Source organism: Palaemon carinicauda, chromosome 1 (assembly GCF_036898095.1).
Source record: "Palaemon carinicauda isolate YSFRI2023 chromosome 1, ASM3689809v2, whole genome shotgun sequence".
Classification (NCBI taxonomy): domain Eukaryota; kingdom Metazoa; phylum Arthropoda; class Malacostraca; order Decapoda; family Palaemonidae; genus Palaemon; species Palaemon carinicauda.
The window spans coordinates 112,508,103-112,530,825 of NC_090725.1; the positions used below are offsets into that span (position 1 = coordinate 112,508,103).

A 22,723-nucleotide genomic window follows, 5' to 3' on the forward strand; every position below is an offset into this window, starting at 1 on the left:
AGTAGGATGGTCAGGGATTCCGCCGCCACCCTACAGTCAGCTTGTTTACCTCGTTAAAAGCTTATCGTGAATAGCCCATTTATTATTATAGTACAATTTCAGTTACCCGTCAGCCACCCGTTGAGATACTACTGCTACAGAATTATGGGGTCTTTTGACTGGCCAGACAGTACTACATTGGGTCTTTCTCTCTGGTTACGGTTCATTTTCCCATTGCTTACACACATACATACAGCAAATAGTCTGGCATATTCTTTACTTATTCTCATACACCTGACAACACTGATTACCAAACAATTCCTCTTCACCCAAGGAGTTAACTACTGTACTGTAACTGTTCAGTGGCTAGTTTCCTCTTGGTATGGGTAGAAGAGACTCTTTAGCTATGGTAAGCAGCTCTTCTAGAAGAGGGACACTCCAAAATCAAACCATTGTTTTCTAGTCTTGAGTAGTGTACCATGGCCTTCCACTGTCTTGGGGTAGATTTCTCTTGTATGAGGGTACACTTGGGCACACTATTCTATCTAATTTCTCTTCCTCTTATTTTGTTAAAGTTTTTATAGTTTATATAGGAGATATTTATTCTAATGTTGCTACTCTTCTTAAAAATTTTATTTTTCCTTGTTTCCTTGCCTCACTGGGCTGTTTTCCTTTTTGAAGCCCCTGGGCTTATAGCATCCTGCTTTTCCAACTAGGATTGTAGCTTAGCAAGTACTGTAGGCTAATAATAATAATAATAATAATAATAATAATAATCTCCTCAATTATAACATTTAGAGGGGCCTTTGTAGTTTGGGCCACACAGGGTCAATAATCAAAAAGTGGGAAAATATTTACTATAGGAAGGAAATAAAAAGTGTCCCTGATGTATTTATGGGTACTTTAAACTGTTCTTATACAAATAATTGGCAGAAACCCACATGTTTTAAATTTTAGACATTTTAGAATTTCAAAGGTTCTTATTGGAAAGTCACATTTTAAAAGGGAAACAAACATAAGAACCTCACCTAACCTAACCTAACCTAGGAACCATAACCTTACCTACTAACTACTTACTTACAGGGGAGGGGGCTACGGGCCCCCTCTCCAAACCTTCCTTAGACCCCAATTTCCTTAGCTATGACTAAGTCTCAAACATGTGTTGGCTTCCCAACCAGTTTGTTATCCATCCAGGTTACACTAAATTACAGTATAACATTTTGCAAATCGCAAGACTATTTTCATAATATCGTATTTCAGACCAAAATAGGAAACATTTTCCCCATAAATAAAATTGGTTTGACAAGTAATAAGATGGTTTACGGCCGTCACATCCAACTACATCCAGTAAGTAGCAAAAATTCTGATAGGTGGTGCTTTTACGTACCTTAGAAAAGAAAGGCGCAGCTTTTTAAGAGCCTTTGTATATCAGCGGCCAGTTCCTCCCGTGTGGATTAAAATTGGACATCAACTAACCTAAATTTTCCCCCCTAACCTAACCTACAAGCCGCGTCTTTACCTACAGTACTTGCCAAACGGGGGGGCTGTTGCCCCCCCCCCCTTTACAATGCCGCATTCTAAATTAGCCATAATAATACATACAGGTGGCTGCTATCATACAATAAACCCCATTTTTTACATCAATAACCATCTAGATATAAGGTATAATTAAACCTTTATTTCAGTTATTATATGAATAATGATAGGTGACGGTCGAAACGTGTGGTTGATATATATAGTCTGATAATGAGAAATATAAGCAAAGTATAACGTCCAAACAACACCAAAATACCGGACTCGCCAACGCAGATAACGCACGTAGCGTAACATTTACCGCTTGCCAGAACTGACAGCAATGGATGTAAATATGAGTAAAGTGAACCACGGTGGAGCAAAGACAAACTGAACTAAGTAATAAATTGATAATTGGTAATTAGATAATTAAAATAATGCCAAAAGCATAGGAGTAATGAATTACCTTAAACTGCCTGCAAATAAATACCATTCTAAAATTAGTTATTAATAAAATAAAATAACACTTATATTCAATTATATTAAATGGTATTTTGAAAGTTTTTTTATATTTATAACTAGCATAACCCCATACTTGTTGTTATGGTAGTCGACCACAATACTTCAAAAACTACGATACCTGTACCTGTATTTTCCCAAGGACACCATTATTCTGAAGGGTTTTCGTCACTAGATCTTTTAAGGAGGCGTCATCTTCTTCAGCAGACATTTTAAGAGTTTTATAATTCTATAATTACTTAGAAATTAATATATAATAAGGAAATAACTTAGAGAAATTATGGAATTATTCACAATGAAAAAGTAAACAAAGCAAAGTTCAGTGTTGCCAGATGGGTTAGTCTAAAATCCCCAAAATTTATGATAAAAAATCCCCAAAACAACTCAAAAATCTCTAAAAACAACTCAAAATTTCCCAAAAAAAACAAAAATCCCCACTTCCACAAACATACATTAGATCCCATAGGCTTTACTAATAAAGAAATTACTCACTTAACTTCATATAAGGGCAAGCAAACAAATTACAACTATATAAAGGTTTACTCATCTCTGTTTCTTCTTCAAAGAATTTTGTACAGAATATCCCTATCAGACACCTAAAATCCCCAAATCTAGGAATAAATTCCCATATCTGGCATCACTGTTCAGGTCAAGGTGTTGGAGTTGTACAGGGAGAGATTTGCCTTTAGATCGACTCCTCCTTCTCTTTATTCTATTTATCTTATTTCTTTTTTCATTTTGTCAACATCATATACACATAAACATATACATACATACATACATTTATGTATATAGATATACATATAAATATACCTATATAGTCCTGGCAAACATAAAATCACAGTACTCAATATACCATATGATGAATTTTAAGCTTTTAATGAGTGATATCAATATGTTAGTCAATATAATAGTGACAAAAAACTTATAAATACAAAATATACGAAGATAAATCACAAATATAAATATAAAATTATAAATACACACACACACACACACACACACACACATATATATATATATATATATATATATATATATATATATATATATATATATATATATATATATATATATATATATATATTAAATTTGACATTACAATTCTTATTCTATTTTTAAGAACTAAAAGCACTAGGCCTACTCCCTGTTCCACATCAAAATTTTGTCATTAACTAAAGTCTTGGTATGATAATGATTTATATTAAGCTATTAAGATAATCTTAAGCCATCATAGACTTATGCAATGTTAAAGGGGATGAATTCTTACTACCTACTACTTATCATAGACGGATCTATTGTAAAAAAAGGCTCTCCAGTTATAGACTTAATGTATATCATTTAAATTCCCATAAGATAATCACAATGATTTGTTGGGTTTGCAATAAGACAATGTCCTGGTGACCACACTTTATTGCAAGATACTCAAGAGCCAAGTCAGCCGACTGACAGTCGCAAAAGCGTATGCAGATGCATGCTCGGCAGCGCATGGCCGAAAAACATATCGTACATCCCCCCCCCTCAAGATTATACTTATACATGGCAAAAAAAATGAAAGGGGTTAATACCGGATCATATCGTACATCCCCCCCCCCTCAAGAACATACTTATACATGACAAAAATGAAAGGGGGAAATGTCACTAAATCAATGAAAAATGAGAGAAAAAAAATTAAAGCTAACTTTTCGATACATAGGCTACACGAAAACAAAATAAATTCATAAATTCTCTGGAAAGAAATATCAATTCCTGATTCAATTACATACAGCAGATAATAACATCATTCTACAAAGTCTTTGAGCCACTTGGGTTTACCGGTGGCCCTTCTCGGCCTACTAACGACGTTGGGCTCCTGTATGGGGTGTGTTACCTGTTCTGTCGGGGTATGGCTTGCGGAGGTCCCGTGCTGAGACACGGGCGTGCCAGAGGGCGGAGTGATGACTCTCAGGTGTCGTCTATTCCTTTTTGATAGCCTGCCGCTCCTGTTGAGCCTGACGGTGTACTGATGATGGGGCTTTGTTTCCGTTACTATGCCTGTTCTATCCCACCGCTTGGTAGATTGGTTTTGTATGGGTACCTAGTTCGATGGGCGGCAGTCTCCTGGTAGTGCCAGGGATTCGCATCAACTCTTGCGACCTTGCCACTTGAAACTTATTAGATGTCAAGGTGGGACAAGAGACACACGATGGTGGAGGCATGTGGTTTATTGCATCCTCAGATACAGACTAACTCCAGCTGCTCTCTGCAACCGGCACACTCACTTGGCACCTGCCCGCCATGGGAGAACATATCATACTTGCAAGTACTCCATCATCCCCCGCCCCCCGAGATTAATACATGGGTATACATGGAGAGGCAATGATAAAAAATAATGCATGGATATACATGGATTAAATTGGGTGCAGGTGCAATAATAGGAAGACAGATACATAGCTGTCGGTAGTGTAAAAAACAAGGGTGGGTGATACATGTTCATAAAATAATATGAGAAGCAAAGACAATAAAAATATATGCAGGTGCTGCTGTAATGTACGTGATCACATGTAGTCATCCATCCACGCTGGCCTTCTAGTGCGCCGTGATGGGCGTGGCTCCCGTACTGCTTGTGGGCTGGGCGTAGGGTGACTGCCCGGTGGCTGCTCGGGCGTGGGCGTGGCTGGATGCATAGCAGGTGTGGCCCGCCCAGGCTGGGGCCCCGATGATGTGAGACGCAGGTGCTTCCTGTAACGGAGGGAGAGGCGCCCGCTGCCATCCAGTCTGACTAAGTATTGTCAGTATGGGAGCGTTTCCACCACGGTACCCGTACGGTCCCACAGCTTAGTGGCCTGATTTTGCACTCGCACTTGGGATCCCGGGTTGATAACTGGAAGCTTTCTGGAGGGTCCGTTCCCGGTGAGGGCAGCACCGCTGTCAGCCATCTGACTTTCTCTCTGCCGCAAGGTTGCCTCCCAGTGTCTGTCTACCGTGAGGTGCCAGCGGGCCGTAGGTACGCCGTCTCGGAGCTGCCTGCCCGCTGCCATCTGGGCGGGTGACTTATTTATTCCGCGGAGGGGGGTGTTGAGGTACTGCACCATAGCCACAGAGGACTTGTCCGTGTCGAGGGTGCTGCCGCTGCCCGTGTTCACCATCATTATCCGCTTCCCGATCTTGACTGCGGCCTCTGCCCTGCCATTGGACTGTGGGTACTGGGCGAATGATAGACGTACGGACACGCCCCATAACCTGAAAAATTCCCGCATTTCCTCACTGGCCAGATTGGTGCCACCGTCTGTGGAGATTTGCTCCGGGGCCCCCCACCTGGCGAAGTAGTGACGTAGCTGGGTCTTGATGTGAGAGGAGGAGGTGCCGTGGGGGAAGTGGGCCGGCTCCAGCCAACCTGTGAGCCTGTCTGCGTAGGCCATGTACGAGTGTCCGTCGTGCTGGAACATATCTGCTACCGTCATCTGGAAGGGGTACTCTGGGGGCGGCGTGATGATGAGTTCCTCCGCGGCCTGGGATGGTGCGTGTACGTCGCATTCTTCACACGAGGATCGGTGATACTGCAGGTCCCCCTCGAGTCCAGGCCTTGGTGCCCCGCGTGTAGGTTGGCAGCCACCTGCTGACGGAGAGGCTCCGGGATAACTAGGCGGACGTTGCCCTGTTCGAACGTGTATGTCACCAAGTCTTGGATAACGGCCAGCCTGTCCCTAACACCGTAGAAGGGCCGAAGACATGCAACTTCCTGGGACTTCTTGTCGGCCCAGTCCCCGGCCAGGACCCTGGCCATGAGCAACTGGTACACGGGGTCACTGACAGCGGCATGCCTAACCCTCGCCTCGTCCACGACACGGCTGTCGAGCTCTACTGCTGCCAAGACGGCGGCCGCTATGGTGTCGGTGAGGTCTTCGTCGAGGTCCACGTCGTGGGCGCTGGGATCGGCTTTCAAGGCGGGGTATCGGGACAGGAAGTTTGACGCACTGTTACGCTTCCCCGGCAGATACTTGACCCTGAATCGGTACTGCAGGGTTCTCTCCTTCAGCCTGAAGAGACGGGGGTTGGGGATTTCCGTGAGGGCCCGATCTCCCAGCAACTTGGTTAGCGGGCGGTGGTCCATCACAACGGTGAGGTTGGGGCACCCCAGTAAGAACAGCCTCGCCTTCTGGAGACACCAGGCTACCGCGAGGGCCTCCCACTCAACGGCAGCGTAGCCAGCTTCGGCGACGGTGAGATGGCGGCTGCCGCATAGTGCCAGGCGCCACCCGCCCATGCAGCAGAAGGGCGTGTTGGCAGAGCTGCATGCGCAATACTGTTGAAGGATTACAAACCCTATGCCTTCTTTGCTCCAGTCGGTGATCGCTGCTGTGGGGCGGCTCCTGTTGTAGTAGGCCAGTCCGTCCTTCTCTAATTGGCAGATCATGTCTTGGGCGTGATGGAATTTGGTGCGGAGTTCCTCGTCCCAGTACACTGACTTCCCGGTTGGTTTTTTGAGGAGCTCCCTGAATGGGTTCATGATGGGGGGTGTTTTTGCGAGGAAGGGCACCAGCTGGTTGACGAATCCGTACCAAGCCTTTATGTCAGTGATAGAGGGCTGACGTGGCATCGGGAAGCTCTTGATGGCCGCCAAACGTTCCTCTGTTGGCTTGTAGGCCTCCCATCCCAGGTTGAACCCCACGAAGTCCACTTCCCTTCTTGCGAATTGGAATTTCTCCGGCTTCAGGGTAACACCCTTGGCTGCACATGTTTCGAGGAAGTCGTAGGCATGCCAGAACGCCCCTTCGATGCTGTCGTCATAGAGCAGGGTGTCGTCTACACACTTATATTTCCTCTGGATGTCCTGGATGACGTCATCGAATCGTCGAGTATACGCATCGCCGGCAGAGCAGTGCCCCATGGGTGTGCGACGGTAACGAAATCTCCCCCAGGGGGTAATAAATGTGGTTAGGTCGAGACTTTCTTCGTCTAACTCCACCTGGTGGTACCCCCAGTACGTGTCCGCCACGGTCTTGAATGTGTGCTTAGGTACCCCGGACACCATTTCGAATGGGGCGGGGGTATGGTGTGTCTCCCGTAGGCAGGATGCGTTGAAGCGCTGGTAGTCGACTGTACGGCGTGGCTGTCCTGACTTCTTGGCGACAACCACCATACGGGCGCACCATTCGGTTGGCTGCCTGGCAGGTACCGGTTCTATAACGCCACGGGCGACATCTTCTTCGAGCTGGGCCTTCACTTCCTCTTCCCAGTGTTTTGGCACTGATGCTGGGGTGTGGCATGCGTAAGGCGTAGTTCCTGGGAGCAAGTGGATATGGTGCAGTTTCCCCTGCATCACTGGCAATGGCTTCCTGGCCGTGTTGAATGTCGTTGTGGCGAAATGTTGCAGGAGCCAGGCTTCCAACCTAGCCACATGTTCCTCCTGGGGCGGCAAGGGCACCTCGGCGGGTCGGGGTGGTACCTGGCCGTGCCATCGAACAGGCTCATGTGTGCCACCGCGGGGGAGGGGTGGGGGAACTCCTTGGGTACCAGTTTTAAGTCCCTGCAGGCGTCCAGTGACAGGAAGAGGTGCTTTGCCGACTGCACGAAGTACACGTCCTGCTCCATGGTGCGACCTTGCAGGGTAATGTGGCACACGGCAGATCCAAGGCACTTCAGGGGAAGGTTTGCCACATCCCGTAAGCCGGCACGGGGTGTAAGGGCTGCTGGGCGGACTTGGTGGTGCGATGGCAAGGAGGGCCCCGTCACACATACCTGTGCCCCGGTGTCCGCCACGTCGGTGACCGTCACTCGTACTCCTGTGTCGGTGTGGACGACTGTCACCTCCACTACAGGGTGGCGAGCGAGGTTGGCGCCCGCAACAAGCACAGCACTAGATGTAGCACTAGACACGTCTGTCGGGGATCCTGTTGATTTTGTCTGTGATTTTCTGCAGCATTTGTAATAGTGGCCCTGCTTGCGGCACCCGTTGCATACGGCAGACTTAGCAGGGCACGAGGCTCTGCCAGAGGCGTGGCGCCCACCGCAGTTCCCGCAGGGGGGAGTGGGGGACCCTTACCTGTGCCAGCAACGGTTGCACTCGGATGATCTGCCTCGGGTGTCTCGCTGCCAGCCGAGCAAGCAGATTCCCTCCAGTTGCATTGGCGAGCAGCGGCATCGACGCGGGCCGCCTCGTAAGCACAGCACCTGGCCCTAAGGGCACTAACACTATAGATGTCGTTGCTACATTGGTACACATGGAGACGCATAGCCTCATCACTTAGGCCCACCATTAACTTAGGTAATAACATGTATTCAGCTAGATTGCACTGACACTGAGGGCACTGGAAATTGCAATCAGTGTCCTTTTGAGAACACTTTAAAAGATAATCACTGACACTTTCTCCTGGGCCTTGTATCGCATTAAAAAATTCCGACCATAACAGCGCGGTTTGTATATCGCAACACGATATCACAAATAAAATCCATGGCTTCCGTAGCGGTGAGGTTACTCCATTCCTGTGAGGTGAATCTGGCGTCCAGCGCCCGTTGCAGAGGGGGTGTGCAGTATAGCCTGATGTGGTGTACGACCTCGTGGGGCAGTAGTCTGCACAATTCGATCCAGCATTCCATCGACCTCCTCCAGGACCGAAATGCGGCGGGCTTCAGCTCAATTTCGCACTTCTCCGGGGCTGCAGACGCAGGGACACGAGGTGCAGGGGTAGCATGTGTCGTAAGCCGGTCGCGTAGAACGTTGATCATCTGTTGCTGTGCCGCCATGGCTTGCCTGGCTTCTTGCAGGGCAGGGACGAGCCCACGGGGGATGACGGGGCGTGCGGCCCTTGGGGTGGACTGCACTGAGCGGCGCTGGAAGGGCATGGTGAGGGTCACGGAGGTCCTTGAGAATCACTGCGCCATATTAGATGTCAAGGTTGGACAAGAGACACACGATGGTGGAGGCATGTGGTTTATTGTGTCCTCAGATACAGACTAACTCCAGTTGCTCTCTGCAACCGGCACACTCACTTGGCACCTGCCCGCCATGGGAGAACATATCATGCAGGTACTCCATCAGAACTCCCTTCGACGTATCGTCTGCCTCCAATGTCTGTCTACTAACAGGTGTCTCCTGGCCGTCGGTACCCCATCGCGCAGCTGACGACCCGTTGAAAGCTGAGACGGTGACTTGTTAATCTCCCTGAGAGGCGTGTTGAGATACTGGAGTATCGCCAGGGGCGTTTTGTCCGACTCAAGGGCTCCACCTTTTAACGTGTTTTCTCGGAGTAGCCACTTTGCCGATTTGACAGCTGCTTCTGCCCTGCCGTTAGACTGGGGATACTGGGTCGACGACAGCCGGACCTTGACTCCCCATCTCCTGAAGAAGGCCTCCATCTCCTCGCTGGCCAAGTTCGTACCTCCATCAGTTGATATTTGTTCCGGTGCTCCCCAACGCGAGAAATATGATCGAAGGTGATTGCTGATTTTGTTAGACGTGGCACCATTGGGGAAATGAGCCACTTCTAACCAACCTGTTAGCCTATCTGCATATACCATGTATACACTGCCTTCTATCTGGTACATATCTGCGACGACTTGCTGGAAAGGGTATTCCGCAGGGGGCGTGTTCATCATTTCTTCAGGAGGCAGTGAGGGGGCGCGTTCATCACATGAAGTGCATTAGGCACGGCGATGCTGAAGATCCTCTTCTATTCCCGGCCAATAGACCGACTGCCTGGCTCTTCTAAGCATAGAGTCGAGGCTTGGTGTCCTGTGTGTAGGTTAGCGGCTACCTGGTGGCGTAAATCCTCGGGGATGACCAAACAAACGCATCCTTGGTCCACTGAGTATGTCACCAGATCCTGGTTGATGGCTAGCCGATCCCAAACGCTGAAGAAGGGACGAAGGCAGGCAAGTTCTTGCGATTTCTGTTGGCGACAGTCGCCCGCTGCAACCCTGGCAAGCAAGAGCTGATATACAGGGTCGTTAGATGCGGAGCTCCTGATGCAGTCTTCATCCAACACGATGATGTCTGGTTCCAAGGTGGCCACGGTTGCACATGTCACTGCCACTTGAATGTCGTCCTCCAAATCCACGTCGGAAGCTTCGTGGGATGCTCGCATGGTCGGGTACCTTGAAAGAAAATCTGTGGCGGTGTTCCTTTTTCCGGGCAGGTATTTCATGTGGAACTTGAACTGGAGTGTCTTCTCTTTCAGGTTGAATAATCTTGGGTTGATGACGTCCTTGAGGGCTCTGTCACCCAGCAGTTTGACGAGTGGACGGTGGTCCGTGATGATAGTGAGATTAGGACACCCAAGTAGGAACAACCTGGCTTCCCCCAAGCACCAGGTAACTACCAGGGCTTCTCCTTCTATGGGGCATACCCAGCTTCAGAGGGGGTGAGGTGTCGACTACCACACAGGGCAAGGCCCCAGCCACCCTTGCAACTAAAGGGGCTGTCAGCTGACTGACAAACGCAATACTGCTGAAGGACTACGAAACCGATGCCTTCCTTGCTCCAATCCGTCATTATCGTCATAGGGCGTGTCTTGTCGTAATATGCCAAGCCGTCCTTGGCTAATTGACAGATGACCTCCTGTGCCTGCCGGAGTTTGTCACGTAGCTGGCTATCCTAGTAGACGTTTTTTCCGGTGGGTTTTCTGAAGAGGTCCCTAAAGGGCTCCATGATGGGTGCCATTGCAAGAAAGGGAGCTAATTGATTCATGAATCCGAACCACAACCTAATATCCGTGATAGAGGGCTTCTCTGGCATATGGAAGTTACGAATGGCATCTAGTCGTTCGTCTGCGGACTTGTATGACTCCCATCCTGGGTGATAACCGACGAAAGTAACCTCTCTCTTGCAGAATTTAAACTTCTCGGGCTTCAGTGTGAGACCTGCAGAGGCACACGTTGACAGGAATTCATATACATGCCAGAACGCCTCTTCAATGCTGTGATCGTATAGCAAAGTGTCGTCAATGCATTTATGCTTTCTGGTGATGTCTTGCAGGGCATCATCGAACCTTTTTGTGTAGGCGTCGGACGCCAAACAGTGACCCATGGGTGTTCTACTATAACGGTATCGTCCCCATAGGGTGATGAAGGTCGTGAGTGGGCGGCTGTCCTCGTCCAATTCCACTTGATGGAAACCCCAGTGGGCGTCCGCCGTAGTCTTGTACGTGTGAATGGGGATGCTTGAAATCATGTCGAAGGGTGCCGGTGTATGATGAGTCTCACGAAGACAGTGGGCGTTGATGCGCTGGAAGTCTACTGTGCAGCGAGGTTGGCCCGTCTTCTTAGCTACGACGACCATCCTCACACACCATTCCGTTGCATCCCCCACTGGGACTGGTTCTATCACACCCTTCTGAACGTCCTCGTCAAGTTGGGCCTTGACCTCCTCTTTCCAATGCTTAGGGATTGTTGCGGGTGTGTGACAGGCATAAGGCACGCCATCAGGCAACAAATGGATGTGGTGCTGCTTGCCCGTCATTACAGGTAAAGGTTTCCTGGTTGTGTTAAAGGTTGTTGATGATAAATGCTGTAATAACCATTCCTCAAGTCTTGGTATATTCTCCTCCACAGGCGGGATGGGTGAGGTGGCTGGCTTCATTGTCTTAGGAGAGTTAGGCCGTGCGACTTCTTCGTTAAACACATCAGCTTATGCAACGAGATGGTAGGGGTGAGGGAAGCCAGGTGATACTATTCCCAGCTCCTTACAAGCATTCAGGGATACATAGAAGTTCTTGGCCGTCGGCACAAAGTAAACCTCCTGCTTCGTGTGTCGCCCACCTATATCAATGAAGCATGCCGTTGATCCGAGACATCTCACTCGGAGATTAGCTACTCCATCAGACCTGTTCGTGGCTGCAACTCCAGGGGATTTATTTGCAGGCTTAAAAGAATTGTGGGTCTGGCAACGCAGATCTGTGCTCCTGTATCTGCTACGACGAGTGTCGATACTGAATTCCTGTTCCTATGGGAAACACAAGCCCTGATTGTAGGGTGGTGGGAGAGGTGTGTGTCTGCAACAATCACTAAACTCGAGGCAAGTGGCGCTTTCTTCGTACTTCTGCAGCATTTCTGAAAGTGCCCTACCTTTTGGCACCCGTGGCACGTCATACCTTTTGCTGGACACGACACTCGACCAAACGGATGGCGCCCCCCACAATTTCCGCATCGCTTTGCATTGAAGTTGCCGCGCAACACCATGACGTCTGGCTCTACGTCATCACTGCCTGTGACGTCATCACTTGAGGCGCCAGCAGACTCCCTCTCACAGATGGCGATGCGCGGGACACTTTCAACGTCTTGGCGTGCAGCTTCGAAAGTGCAACACAGTGCCTGAAGGGCATCTATGCTTTTAAATGTATCACATGCCGGAAAAACGTGCCTTTTTAATACAGGGTCACTGAGGCCTACCACTATTTTCCTCAACAGCATGTATTCTATCAAGCACTCCCCGCATTTAGGACACTGAAAATCACAGTCGGTGGCCTTCTGAGCACACCTCGAAAAATAGTCGCTCACTGACTCCTTGCGCCCTTGTGCGAGGGCAAAGAATTCAGACCACTGCACTGCCTGATTTGACGACCGCAACACAATATTCCCGATGGCGTCCAGAGCCGTGTCTGGGGCGAGGGTGTTCTATTTAGCATCTGAATACCGAGCGTCCAGCGCACGTTGCAACGCCGGCACACAGTTGAGCCTAATGTGCAGGACAACATCCTGCGGCGGGAACTTGTTAAGGTGGATCCCACACGTCATCGAACGTCTCCAAGATCTGAACGCTGCCGAGGACATTACCACATCGCACTTCTTTGGGCAGCAGAGACAGGAACTTTACTGGCACGTGCTCCGGAACCGGGAAGGGCATCCTGAAGAGAACGGATGGTGCGTTGCTGGTCTGGAATTAACGTCTGTGCTTGCATCACGGCCTGTGACAAGGCCCTTGGCATCGAATGTGAGGCACGCCTCGGCGTGGCCTGGTGTGGTCGACGTATCTGGGGTCTGATCCTACTCACTGCGCCATGTTGGGTTTGCAATAAGACAACGTCCTGGTGACCACACTTTATTGCAAGATTCTCAAGAGCCGAGTCACTCGCAACAGCATATGCAGATGCATGCTCGGCAGCGCATGGCCGAAAAACATATCGTAGAGGGATCTATTGTAAAAAAAGGCTCTTCAGTTATAGACTTAATGTATATAATTTAAATTCCCATGAGATAATCACACTGATTGGATGTTGAAAACGTCATATAGATTTGAATAGCTTACAGCAGAGAACCAGTGTAAAGATTATTCAACACAAACATGCATATGAAAGTGGAATTTATATAATATTTATGATTTCTACTTGTTAAAGAATAAAAAAAAGTATTTGCATTTTCCCCATCAATAGAAACCTCAGTCCTTTCGATTATGAGTCTTTTAATGGGAGCTACATTACTAGAACACTTTTTAAAATCCTTAATAAGGCATGCGGTTAAAGTGTTCTGATGGCTGTACCACATATAGGCCTATATGAAGCCAATTTTTTTTTAACCTTAATTAGGCCTCAGTATTGAGAGGACAATTCATCTTGAAGGACATGTTTGTATAATGATTTCTTGCTTACTTTAATGGCTGTTTTCCTGGTACTATCACTCAGGGAGTCCCTTGTGTGACACATTCTTATGTATTTTACATAATACACTGCATTACTGGTGTTAACTGTCCATTTTTTAAAAATGGAAACTAAAGATATTATATAGATACTTTGGGCCAGAAAATGAAGTTGCTAAAAAAAAAAAAAGAAGAGATTATTGAGAGGCTGTGAGAGCTTAGAGGAGTACTTCATAATGGTCAGGGATATTGACAATGGGACAATGAAATGCAAGATTATTATTCTGATTTCAATGGGGACTATATGGAGCATGTATTATGTGTATTATGAATATTAAAAATTCTCATTTTATAAAGATTTATATTAAAGAGAAAATATAATTAGAAATGAGAAATATCAAAATTTTGAGCAGTAAGAAGTATAAGCTCTGTTATGACGTCACTGGTAACCCTCGATGAATGTTTTGATTTTGAAAAGTGTGAATTTTACTCCTTTGGGATTTAAAAGAAGGAAAATCGCCTAGAACTATATAATACTATTACATTGTCAGTTTTCAAGATGATTTAGTGTCTTTTGAGTGATGGTTTTTGAAACATTATGTCCTTGGCAAAGAGAAAACTACATTTATATATAATGGTAAGTATCAATGACATTGATTGAATTCTTGATTTGGCCAATTTGCATTAATAAACGCATTGAAATGTAGTATTATTCCAGCTGCTTCAACATTAATATGAAACCTTGGGGTAAAGTAGTGAATGTAAATATTTGTTATTACATAAAATAAAGATATATAAGATAAGGTATTATTGTACTGTATTATTTAGGCCTACCTGTATTGGCATAATACCGATACCAATTTACCTCCTTATACAAGAACCATATACTTTCGAACTGGTAATGTATTTTTTTATACATTTATGATTGTGTATTTTCCCACTTCCTCTGCATAAAACAGTTTTTTGGGCTCAAACCATGTCGTCCTGATGGAAGGTTCCTTCAGTAGCTTTCTAGGGTATATTTAACTACAGTGGATATTCCCAGAGAATTAAACTAAAGGGTATCACAGAATTCTAACTTCTGGTGCGAGTACCCTAAAAGTTTCCCGGTAAATTTGTATTGTATTACAGGGTGTGATTTTCGCACAGAAAATATATGATTTCCTATAGTAAATAACGTGATTTAACCGAATTTGACCTTCATTTCAACCGGAATCAAACAGATCAACCAATCCGACTAACTTTAAGTTGAGGAATTGGTTGATGTTATTATGGATGAAATGAAGGTGAAATCCGGTTAAATCACGTTATTTACTATAGAAAATCATATATTTTCTGTGTGAAAATCACACCCTGTAACACAATACAAATTTACCAAATATTATCACTGTTGACATAAATGTTGTGTCAAAATTTTTAAATATAAGAACTTGTTCAACGTTGTCACTTCTCTTACGAATGTACTGAGAACGATAACATTAGCAACGTTACCAATGATTCACAGTACTACCAACGATGACGAATGGTACACAGAGTTACCAACGACACGATGACATTACCAGCGGTAGAAATGCTAAATATTTTCATACGTATATTAAATAATTTTTCCATATAACTATTACACAATATATAAAAAGTACAAAAAGGGCACAGAACCTAACAAACCCACCTAACCTTGCCTAGAAGTACCCCTGTCACAAAACACATATAATGACTATTGAGGAATGACTTACTTTGATTCACAGTACTACCAACGATGACGAATGGTACACAGAGTTACCAACGACACAATGACATTACTAGCGGTAGAAATGCTAAATATTTCCATACGTATATTAAATAATTTTTCCATATAACTATTACACAATATATAAAAAGTACAAAAAGGGCACAGAACCTAACAAACCCACGATCACAAAACACATATAATGGCTATTGAGGAATGACTTTTATGAAGAAAACAACGAAACTTGTGGGGTCACGGGAGGGCGAGACTGACGGATTTCCATGGGGGTAGACGACTTTTCCCCAAAAATGTACCTTTATAGGCAGTAACGGTATAACCACAACGACGTTTCTTCTTAGTTTTAGGTATGATGGATTCAGAATTGCAATAAAACACGTGAATGTCTTTCCTATAAGATAAAAGAGAACGGCACTTGGGGCACTGTAAACGTTGAGGAATTACGTTGTGTGATTTAAGGAAATAATCAACATTAACTGAAGAATCATAAAAATCACCATGGAATTTAGCCACTGCTTTTAGGTACGGAATACTGCAGCCGTTACAAGTTTCTATAACTTCCTCCATCGAAAAATATGAAAAAATAAATCGCACTTGAAATGACAAACGTCTTACCAGGTCAAAGGTTACAATGCAAAAGGGAATTTAGCCACTGCTTTTAGGTACGGAATACTGCAGCCGTTACAAGTTTCTATAACTTCCTCCATCGAAAAATACGAAAAAATAAATCGCACTTGAAATGACAAACGTCTTACCAGGTCAAAGGTTACAATGCAAAAGGGATTGGAGGAAAGGGTATGAACAGACCTCTCAAAGAGATAAAGGAAGGGGGGGTAGGGAGATATCTGAATAGGCATTGGTTGGTGATTGGTTAAGGGAAAAACAAAGAAGACTAGCGGGTAAACATGAATGAACTAAATAGGGAAAGTAGTCCAGAGAAAGTATTTATGGGAAACAGAGGAGTGAAAAGGAAATAAGCAAAGAAAAGAAATAAAAACAATATAGGAAGATAAAGTGGAATGAATGATAAGTAATATTGAATGGGAATATAAAATGAGATGATTTCACTATGAATGAACTGGATACGGAAACTAGTCCAGAGCAAGTACTTATGTGAAACTGGGGAGAGAAAAGGAAATAACCAAACAAATAAACCCAATATAGGAAGATAAAATGGAATGTATGATAAATAATATTGAATGGGAATATAAAATGAGATAATAATACGATAATAAAAAGAGTAATTGGGGGAGGGGGGAAAACTTCTGCGCAGGGGGAGTGATATTTGCGCAGACCGAAAACTGGTATGCACCAACGTACGTACAATTGGGTGCTAATGTTAGCATGGAATGCTAACATTTGATCTACATCAGACGCTGGCAGCACTGGTTACTGTATTTTTTCATGAAATAATCTTTGAAACTGCTCCTCCAAAGTTTATCCAGTTATACTGTTTTGTATTTTCCTCCGGTTATAATACATACAAGAAGGTAATGTATAGAGAAGAAAAGGCTTGTTTTACGTTAATATATCAATTCCCCAGTATGGTTTCCCCACCCAAAACCCCGAGTTCCCACTGGGGGTCCCCCATTATCGGAGGATATAGATGTATATATATTTCTGAAACTATTCATTTGTGACGGGAACGAGTGTTATTTTCGAAGAGAGCGTAATTTTTTCTATAAGAAAAAGTAGTTGATTTCCTACGTTACATTGCCCTGTAATACACTACAATGAAACCAGTTTCCCTCTAGGATATCGTATATCAGCAGGGGACGCATGCATTAACACGCCACATAGCTATCTGCACCCCATATAGCGTCAACGCTTCGATGGGGAAAGGTGGCGGGATAACTGAGGAGCCGCTCCAAAGTTACCCTCCTTCATTACTGCTACGGTACTCGAGATGTAAACAAACGGCCGCCATTCTGTGTGATGTCACGTCCGTCCTCATTCCTCTGTTCGTAGCTCCTACTGCAGTTGGTTTTTCCTGGATAGCTTTTCTTTATCTGCTCATCGTTTGCCATGTCGCAGCATTCGGCCTCACCTTCTTCTGGAAAGTTGAGTACCAGGTTCTAGTATTGTTTAAATAAGCTCTGGCTGTAAAGTAACGATTATTTATCATTAAATCTTGTGTTTTGTGGCAGAGCTGTGCCTTGACCGGAGGCGCCATTTTACGGCGCTGCTGTTCATCTCGCATGTTTTAGTTAGTTAGCCAGAACAGCCCTCCTGGTCTTATAACTAATTAATATCATTAGTTATTTAGTCTTCATTGCTAGGAATTATTTATATTATGCTGTTGGTATTCATTTAGGCAACCAGTGCTTGCCTAACCCCATGCTAGATTGCTAGCCTAGCCCCTAGACTTGATAGCCTAGTGCTCATGTTGCTTTGCATGATATAATAGAGTTCCTAAGTTAATATAATGAAGATATAGGCATTTTAAACATACAAGATACGGGGCTGTACATGTGCTTTCGCCTTCTAGGGACCATACAAGGGGCCGTGTTGGTCTGTCGTACCACACTCCCCTAAACCAACGTTGGGGCCCTCGTATGCTTCCTAAAATCCCCCTTACCTACGGGTAACTCCCTCTGGGTAGCCTTGCTATTTCCTATCCCCCTGCCTGGGTTAGCTCTCGGGTAGGTTAGGCTAGGTAGTTCTTCCCTCTCCCTTGCATAGTATATGGAAGGATCTTGGCTAGAACCCCAGAGTATCCATCGCTCTTCTCAGCTCACCTTAAGGGAATGAACCCCCCTTAAGGTTGTGTCTGAGACCAAGTGGAAGGGCCCTACCCTTACCCTAGTTTGCACTTGGTTGGGACACTCCCTTTCTACCTGCAACCCAGCAACGTGTCTTTCCCAGTCCTCCCTAATCTAGGAGAATGACTCTCCTGGTTTAGGTTAGGCCTTGGGGGGATTCTGTTTTATTATAGTTTAGGACAGTACACCAGTGCTGTACCTGATCTGAGCTAACCTTCCCTAGGTTGGGGAGCATTCTCCCCTGCCTAGGCAGACTAGTGCCTACAGACTCCCCCCCCACCCTCGAAAGACCCCTATTCCCCTCCCCACTCTATCCCTTTGTGTTGGGTTGCCTCTACACCTCTGTCCGCTGTCCTATAATTCCTCCCTTGGGAAGAGATGTAGGATTAGCTGTGCTCTTCTGCTTGGCTGGCCACTCTGCTACACTTCCCCTTCATAGTAGTTCTATGGGGTTGGTGGCGGCGGCCGTCCTGCCGGCGGAAGATTCCCCCTCTTTGAGTGCCCTCTGTCCCTCCCTTGGGTTACCTCAGGCTCCCGGCCCCCTGCCGCCGGATGATAGGCCTATCATGAGAGCACTTCTTCCGGAGGGAAGCCGGTGGGGTATCGGACATTACCCTTCCTTACCTTCCCTCCTTACCTTCCCTCCTTACCTTTCTCTCTCTCTTATCATGGTGCCGGTCCCTTGCCGCCTCCGCTGCCAGCGCTAGCCGCCGACACCCCAGGTGACCTCTCCATTCATAAGATGCTACCACCCTAGGATTACCTATGGCGACAGCCTGCCGACTGCCGGAGGCTGCCGCCCCTTGCCGGCACTAATCGCCGACACCCCGGGTATCCGCCCCATACATCTTTCCCTAGGATTACCTAAGGCGACAGCCTGCCGACTGCCGGAGGCTTCCGCCCCCTGCCGGCACTAGCCGCCGACATCCTGGTTATCCGCCCCATACATCTTATGAGATTAACTAAGGCTCACCACGCCGACAGAACGCCGGCTGCTGGAGTCCGCCGCCCTGCTGGCGATCGCCCCTTCGGTGTCTACCATCTCTGTCGCTCAGTGTATACCCCTAGATGGATTCACCCCGCCGGACCGGCCTCCGGCCTGCTGCCGGTCTGCCAGCGCCACCAAATGAGGCGCTAATGGACAAGCACCCCTTCCACGCCTGCCGGCCCCGTGCCGGCAGTCGATCTGATGCAGCCGGATAGCCTGGCCACTTCCCCCTTGGTATCTCATACCTACTGAAATAGTGGCTATGCTGTACAGTTGCACAGTACAACATTTCCAGCATACTCTGTGCTTCTCAGTGCAGTCTCTTGCCAGGACCTACCTAACTACTGAGGGGGTTTTATCCTATTTTTCCCCTCTCCCTCCCTAGGTTCTGAATGACCTCAGACCCTTTCCACTCTGTGGACAATTCCTTAATAAGGAGGCCTAAGCTTGGCTCATCCATAAGGATTTTCCCTCCTTTAGAACCTTCAGGTCCTAAGGAATTGACTACAGAAAAGGTCGCGGCAACTGGCTGGACGGGATTCACAAGTATGTGTCTTCCTACATCCTTTCTAGCTCACCTATCCTGAGCCTATGATAATAAGCTAATCTTACAGAGTTAAGTTATTCTTAAATTAAGAGCAATGTAAGCCATATCTATGTCTTCCATGTACTCATAGTCTCTTCCTTTTACAGGAGGAGTATGTGAAGTGTGAGAGCTTCTTCTGCGGAGTTCGCCGCCCGGACTTCAACGGGCATACGGCGTGCCGGACCCACGCCCCCTGTGTCGCCAAGAAAGGTGACCTCAAGTACTGGGATCCGCAGACCTGTTCAATCTGCAAAGGCCTCCTTGACGAGGCGTTCGACAACCCTCCGTCCACGGAGGTAAGGGACATCGCTCGAGAGAAACTGTGCAAATGGGTGCGCGGTTTCCAGAAGAACGCCGCCGGGCCTTATCTTCCAAGTGAGCAGATGAGGGCCATACTTTTCCCCAAAGCATCTCAGGATTCTGTGGTTCCCCAGGACCAGATTCCCACCGTCCAACTGGTGGTTGAACCCGACATTACGAAGACACTTCGAAAGTGTCATATAGACGAGGTGGAGCATATGTCGGAAGTGTCTGATGACACCGAAAGGACCCTCATGGGTGAGGGTCTAGATGAAGAAGATGATCAGGTGGAATACCCTGATTCGGAGAGCGAGGTCGCCCCAGCACCCCCGGTAACCCTGGTAGTGACCGAGGAACCTGTCCCCTCTACATCCGCCGCCTCGCAGCCCTTGCCACCCGCCACCGAAGAAGTTTTCCGGATGTTGGAGGCTCTAATGGACTAGAAACTTCGAGAGAATCAGGAGCAGTTCAGGACTACTCTCATAGGTTTCAAGCAACCGAAGAAGATCTCGGTCAAGGACCTCCCCCACTGCTCGGAGTTTAACCCCTGGAGGTACGCCGAGCATATGCCAATTACAACTGGCAAGATCTTTATCAATGATAAGATCGGATCCGTCCTCCTGGAAGAATTGGAATTCTTCACTAACTTTGAGGCTTACCCGGACTGTTACGTCCGACTCAGGTCCGAACCGGCCTCAAAGGCCGAGACTGAACCAAAGGAAGTGATCGTGTTCGATCTCGCCAAAGCCCAAGCCATGCTGGCTCATTCTCTTAAGAGTCGGGGTTTTACCAACTCAAAGATGCCAGCACTGAGCAAGAAGCACCCGTCCTTTCTTGCTCCCGCTACTGCAACCTTCCCCTTCGTGGAAAAGGCCTTCCAAGCGGTCATGAAGGCGGTGGAGGAAGGAAAGCCCTGCCCTACACTGGAGGAGTGTAGGCCTTTCTCCCTCGCCCTTCCCCTCGACGATAGATTCTGGAAAGATATCCAGTTTACTTTCACGGTCGTAAAATTGGAACCTGATGTGGCTGGTCGCCAGTTTAACGAAGACCTCCCGAGACTGAACGACCACCTCCTTTGTCTGGAACAAGACACCAAGGAGAGGCTAGCCGCCTCCTTTTCACATCAGATTCAACTCGAAGTCATGGCCGGGGACACTAGGGTCCCAGACTTGTATATGGTCCTTGCAAAGTCCCACCTAGCAAGAGTGACGAAGGACCTGTTTAGCTTTATCAAGGCTAGAAGAGCCTGCAGAGAGTTCGTGTTTGCCAACGCGGCAGTAAAGCACGAACCCCGGAAACTGATCTCCTCCAACATCTGGGGCAAACATCTCTTCCCGTCAGCTTTGGTAAAAGAGATAGTGGACAAAGCCGCCACGGAGAACCGGAACCTTCTCCGCAAGTGGGGCATGTCCTGAAAGAGGAAGTCCTCTCAGGAAGAAGGCCCTCAGCCTAAGAGAAAATCCTCAAAGCCTAGGCCCCAGCAACGTCAGCCAAACTGCCAGTTTCCAGCTCCCGTTACTCCCCAAGTGGTCGCGCAACCACAACAGACCTTTCAACTGGTCCCCCAACTGGTGGTGTCGCAGTCACCGGTCTTCACCCCTGCCTACGAACAACGCTCCACTACCTTTCGTCCCAGAGGTAGAGGCTCCGGCAGAGACTCCTCTCGCCGCCCCTCCAGGGGGAGAGGAGGAAGGGGAGCTAGCTGCCGAGGTGGCAAACCCTCGGGACACCAGAAGCAATAAAGTGCTTCCGGTGGGAGGAAGAGTCCGCCAATTTCAGGATCGTTGGAGCTTCGATCCTTGGGCACACAGCATCATCAAGAAGGGACTGGGTTGGAGCTGGACTCAACCACCTCCAACCTTCCATCAATTCTTCCAGCCGTCAACCCCCCTCTTGGAAGAATATGTCCTAGAACTCTTGAACAAGAAGGTGATCAAGAGGGTAAAGTCAACCAGGTTCCAGGGAAGACTGTTTTGTGTTCCCAAGAAAGACTCCGACAAACTCAGAGTCACTCTCGACTTTTCCCCCCTCAACAAGTTCATTGTGAACAACAAATTCAAGATGCTGACTCTTCAACAAATAAGAGCCCTCCTGCCTCACAAGGCCTACACGATCTCAATAGACTTGGCGGATGCCTACTGGCACATTCCAATGAACCACCACGCTTCCTCCTACCTAGGATTTCGGCTCCAAAGAAAAAGTTACGCCTTCAGAGCCATGCCCTTCGGGCTCAACGTGGCTCCAAGAATCTTCACCAAGCTAGCAGACACAATCGTCCAACAGCTACGCCTTCAAGGCGTCCAAGTGATGGCCTACCTAGACGACTGGCTAGTCTGGTCGACATCGCCAGAAGATTGTTTGAGAGCCTGCAGCAAAGTCACCCAGTTCCTGGAACATCTGGGTTTCAAGATAAACACTGAGAAGTCTTGCCTCACTCCAGCTCAGAAGTTCCAATGGTTGGGAATCAATTGGGGACCTTCAGTCACACTGCCTTTCCATCCCGCTGAAGAAAAGGAAGGAAATAACAGGGTCTGTCAGACGGCTTCTAAAATCCAAACGGATTTCAAGACGACAACAGGAGCAAGTACTCGGCTCCCTACAATTCGCCTCAGTGACAAACCCAGTGCTACGCGCACAGCTAAAGGATGCCGCGGGAGTCAGGAGACGAAACGCATCCATCGCTCGAAGAGACCTCAAGAGACCCCTTCCAAACAGACTTCGCTCACTTCTAAAGCCGTGGTCGGAAGCAAGGACCTTGAAAAGATCCATCCCTCTTCAACAT

At 47.1% G+C, this 22,723-nt stretch overlaps 1 protein-coding gene across 1 annotated transcript in view; it reads right to left on the bottom strand.

The window, feature by feature from the left end:
• The window catches only part of LOC137650994 (centrosomal protein 43-like), a 95,536-nt gene extending 93,209 nt beyond the window's left edge, over positions 1-2,327 (bottom strand). Inside the window, exon 1 of the mRNA XM_068384136.1 lies at positions 2,138-2,327. Coding sequence (XP_068240237.1) covers positions 2,138-2,221 — 84 coding nt within the window. The 5' untranslated portion in view covers positions 2,222-2,327. The remainder of the gene's footprint in view (positions 1-2,137) is intronic.
• Between the last annotated feature and the right edge of the window lie 20,396 nt (positions 2,328-22,723).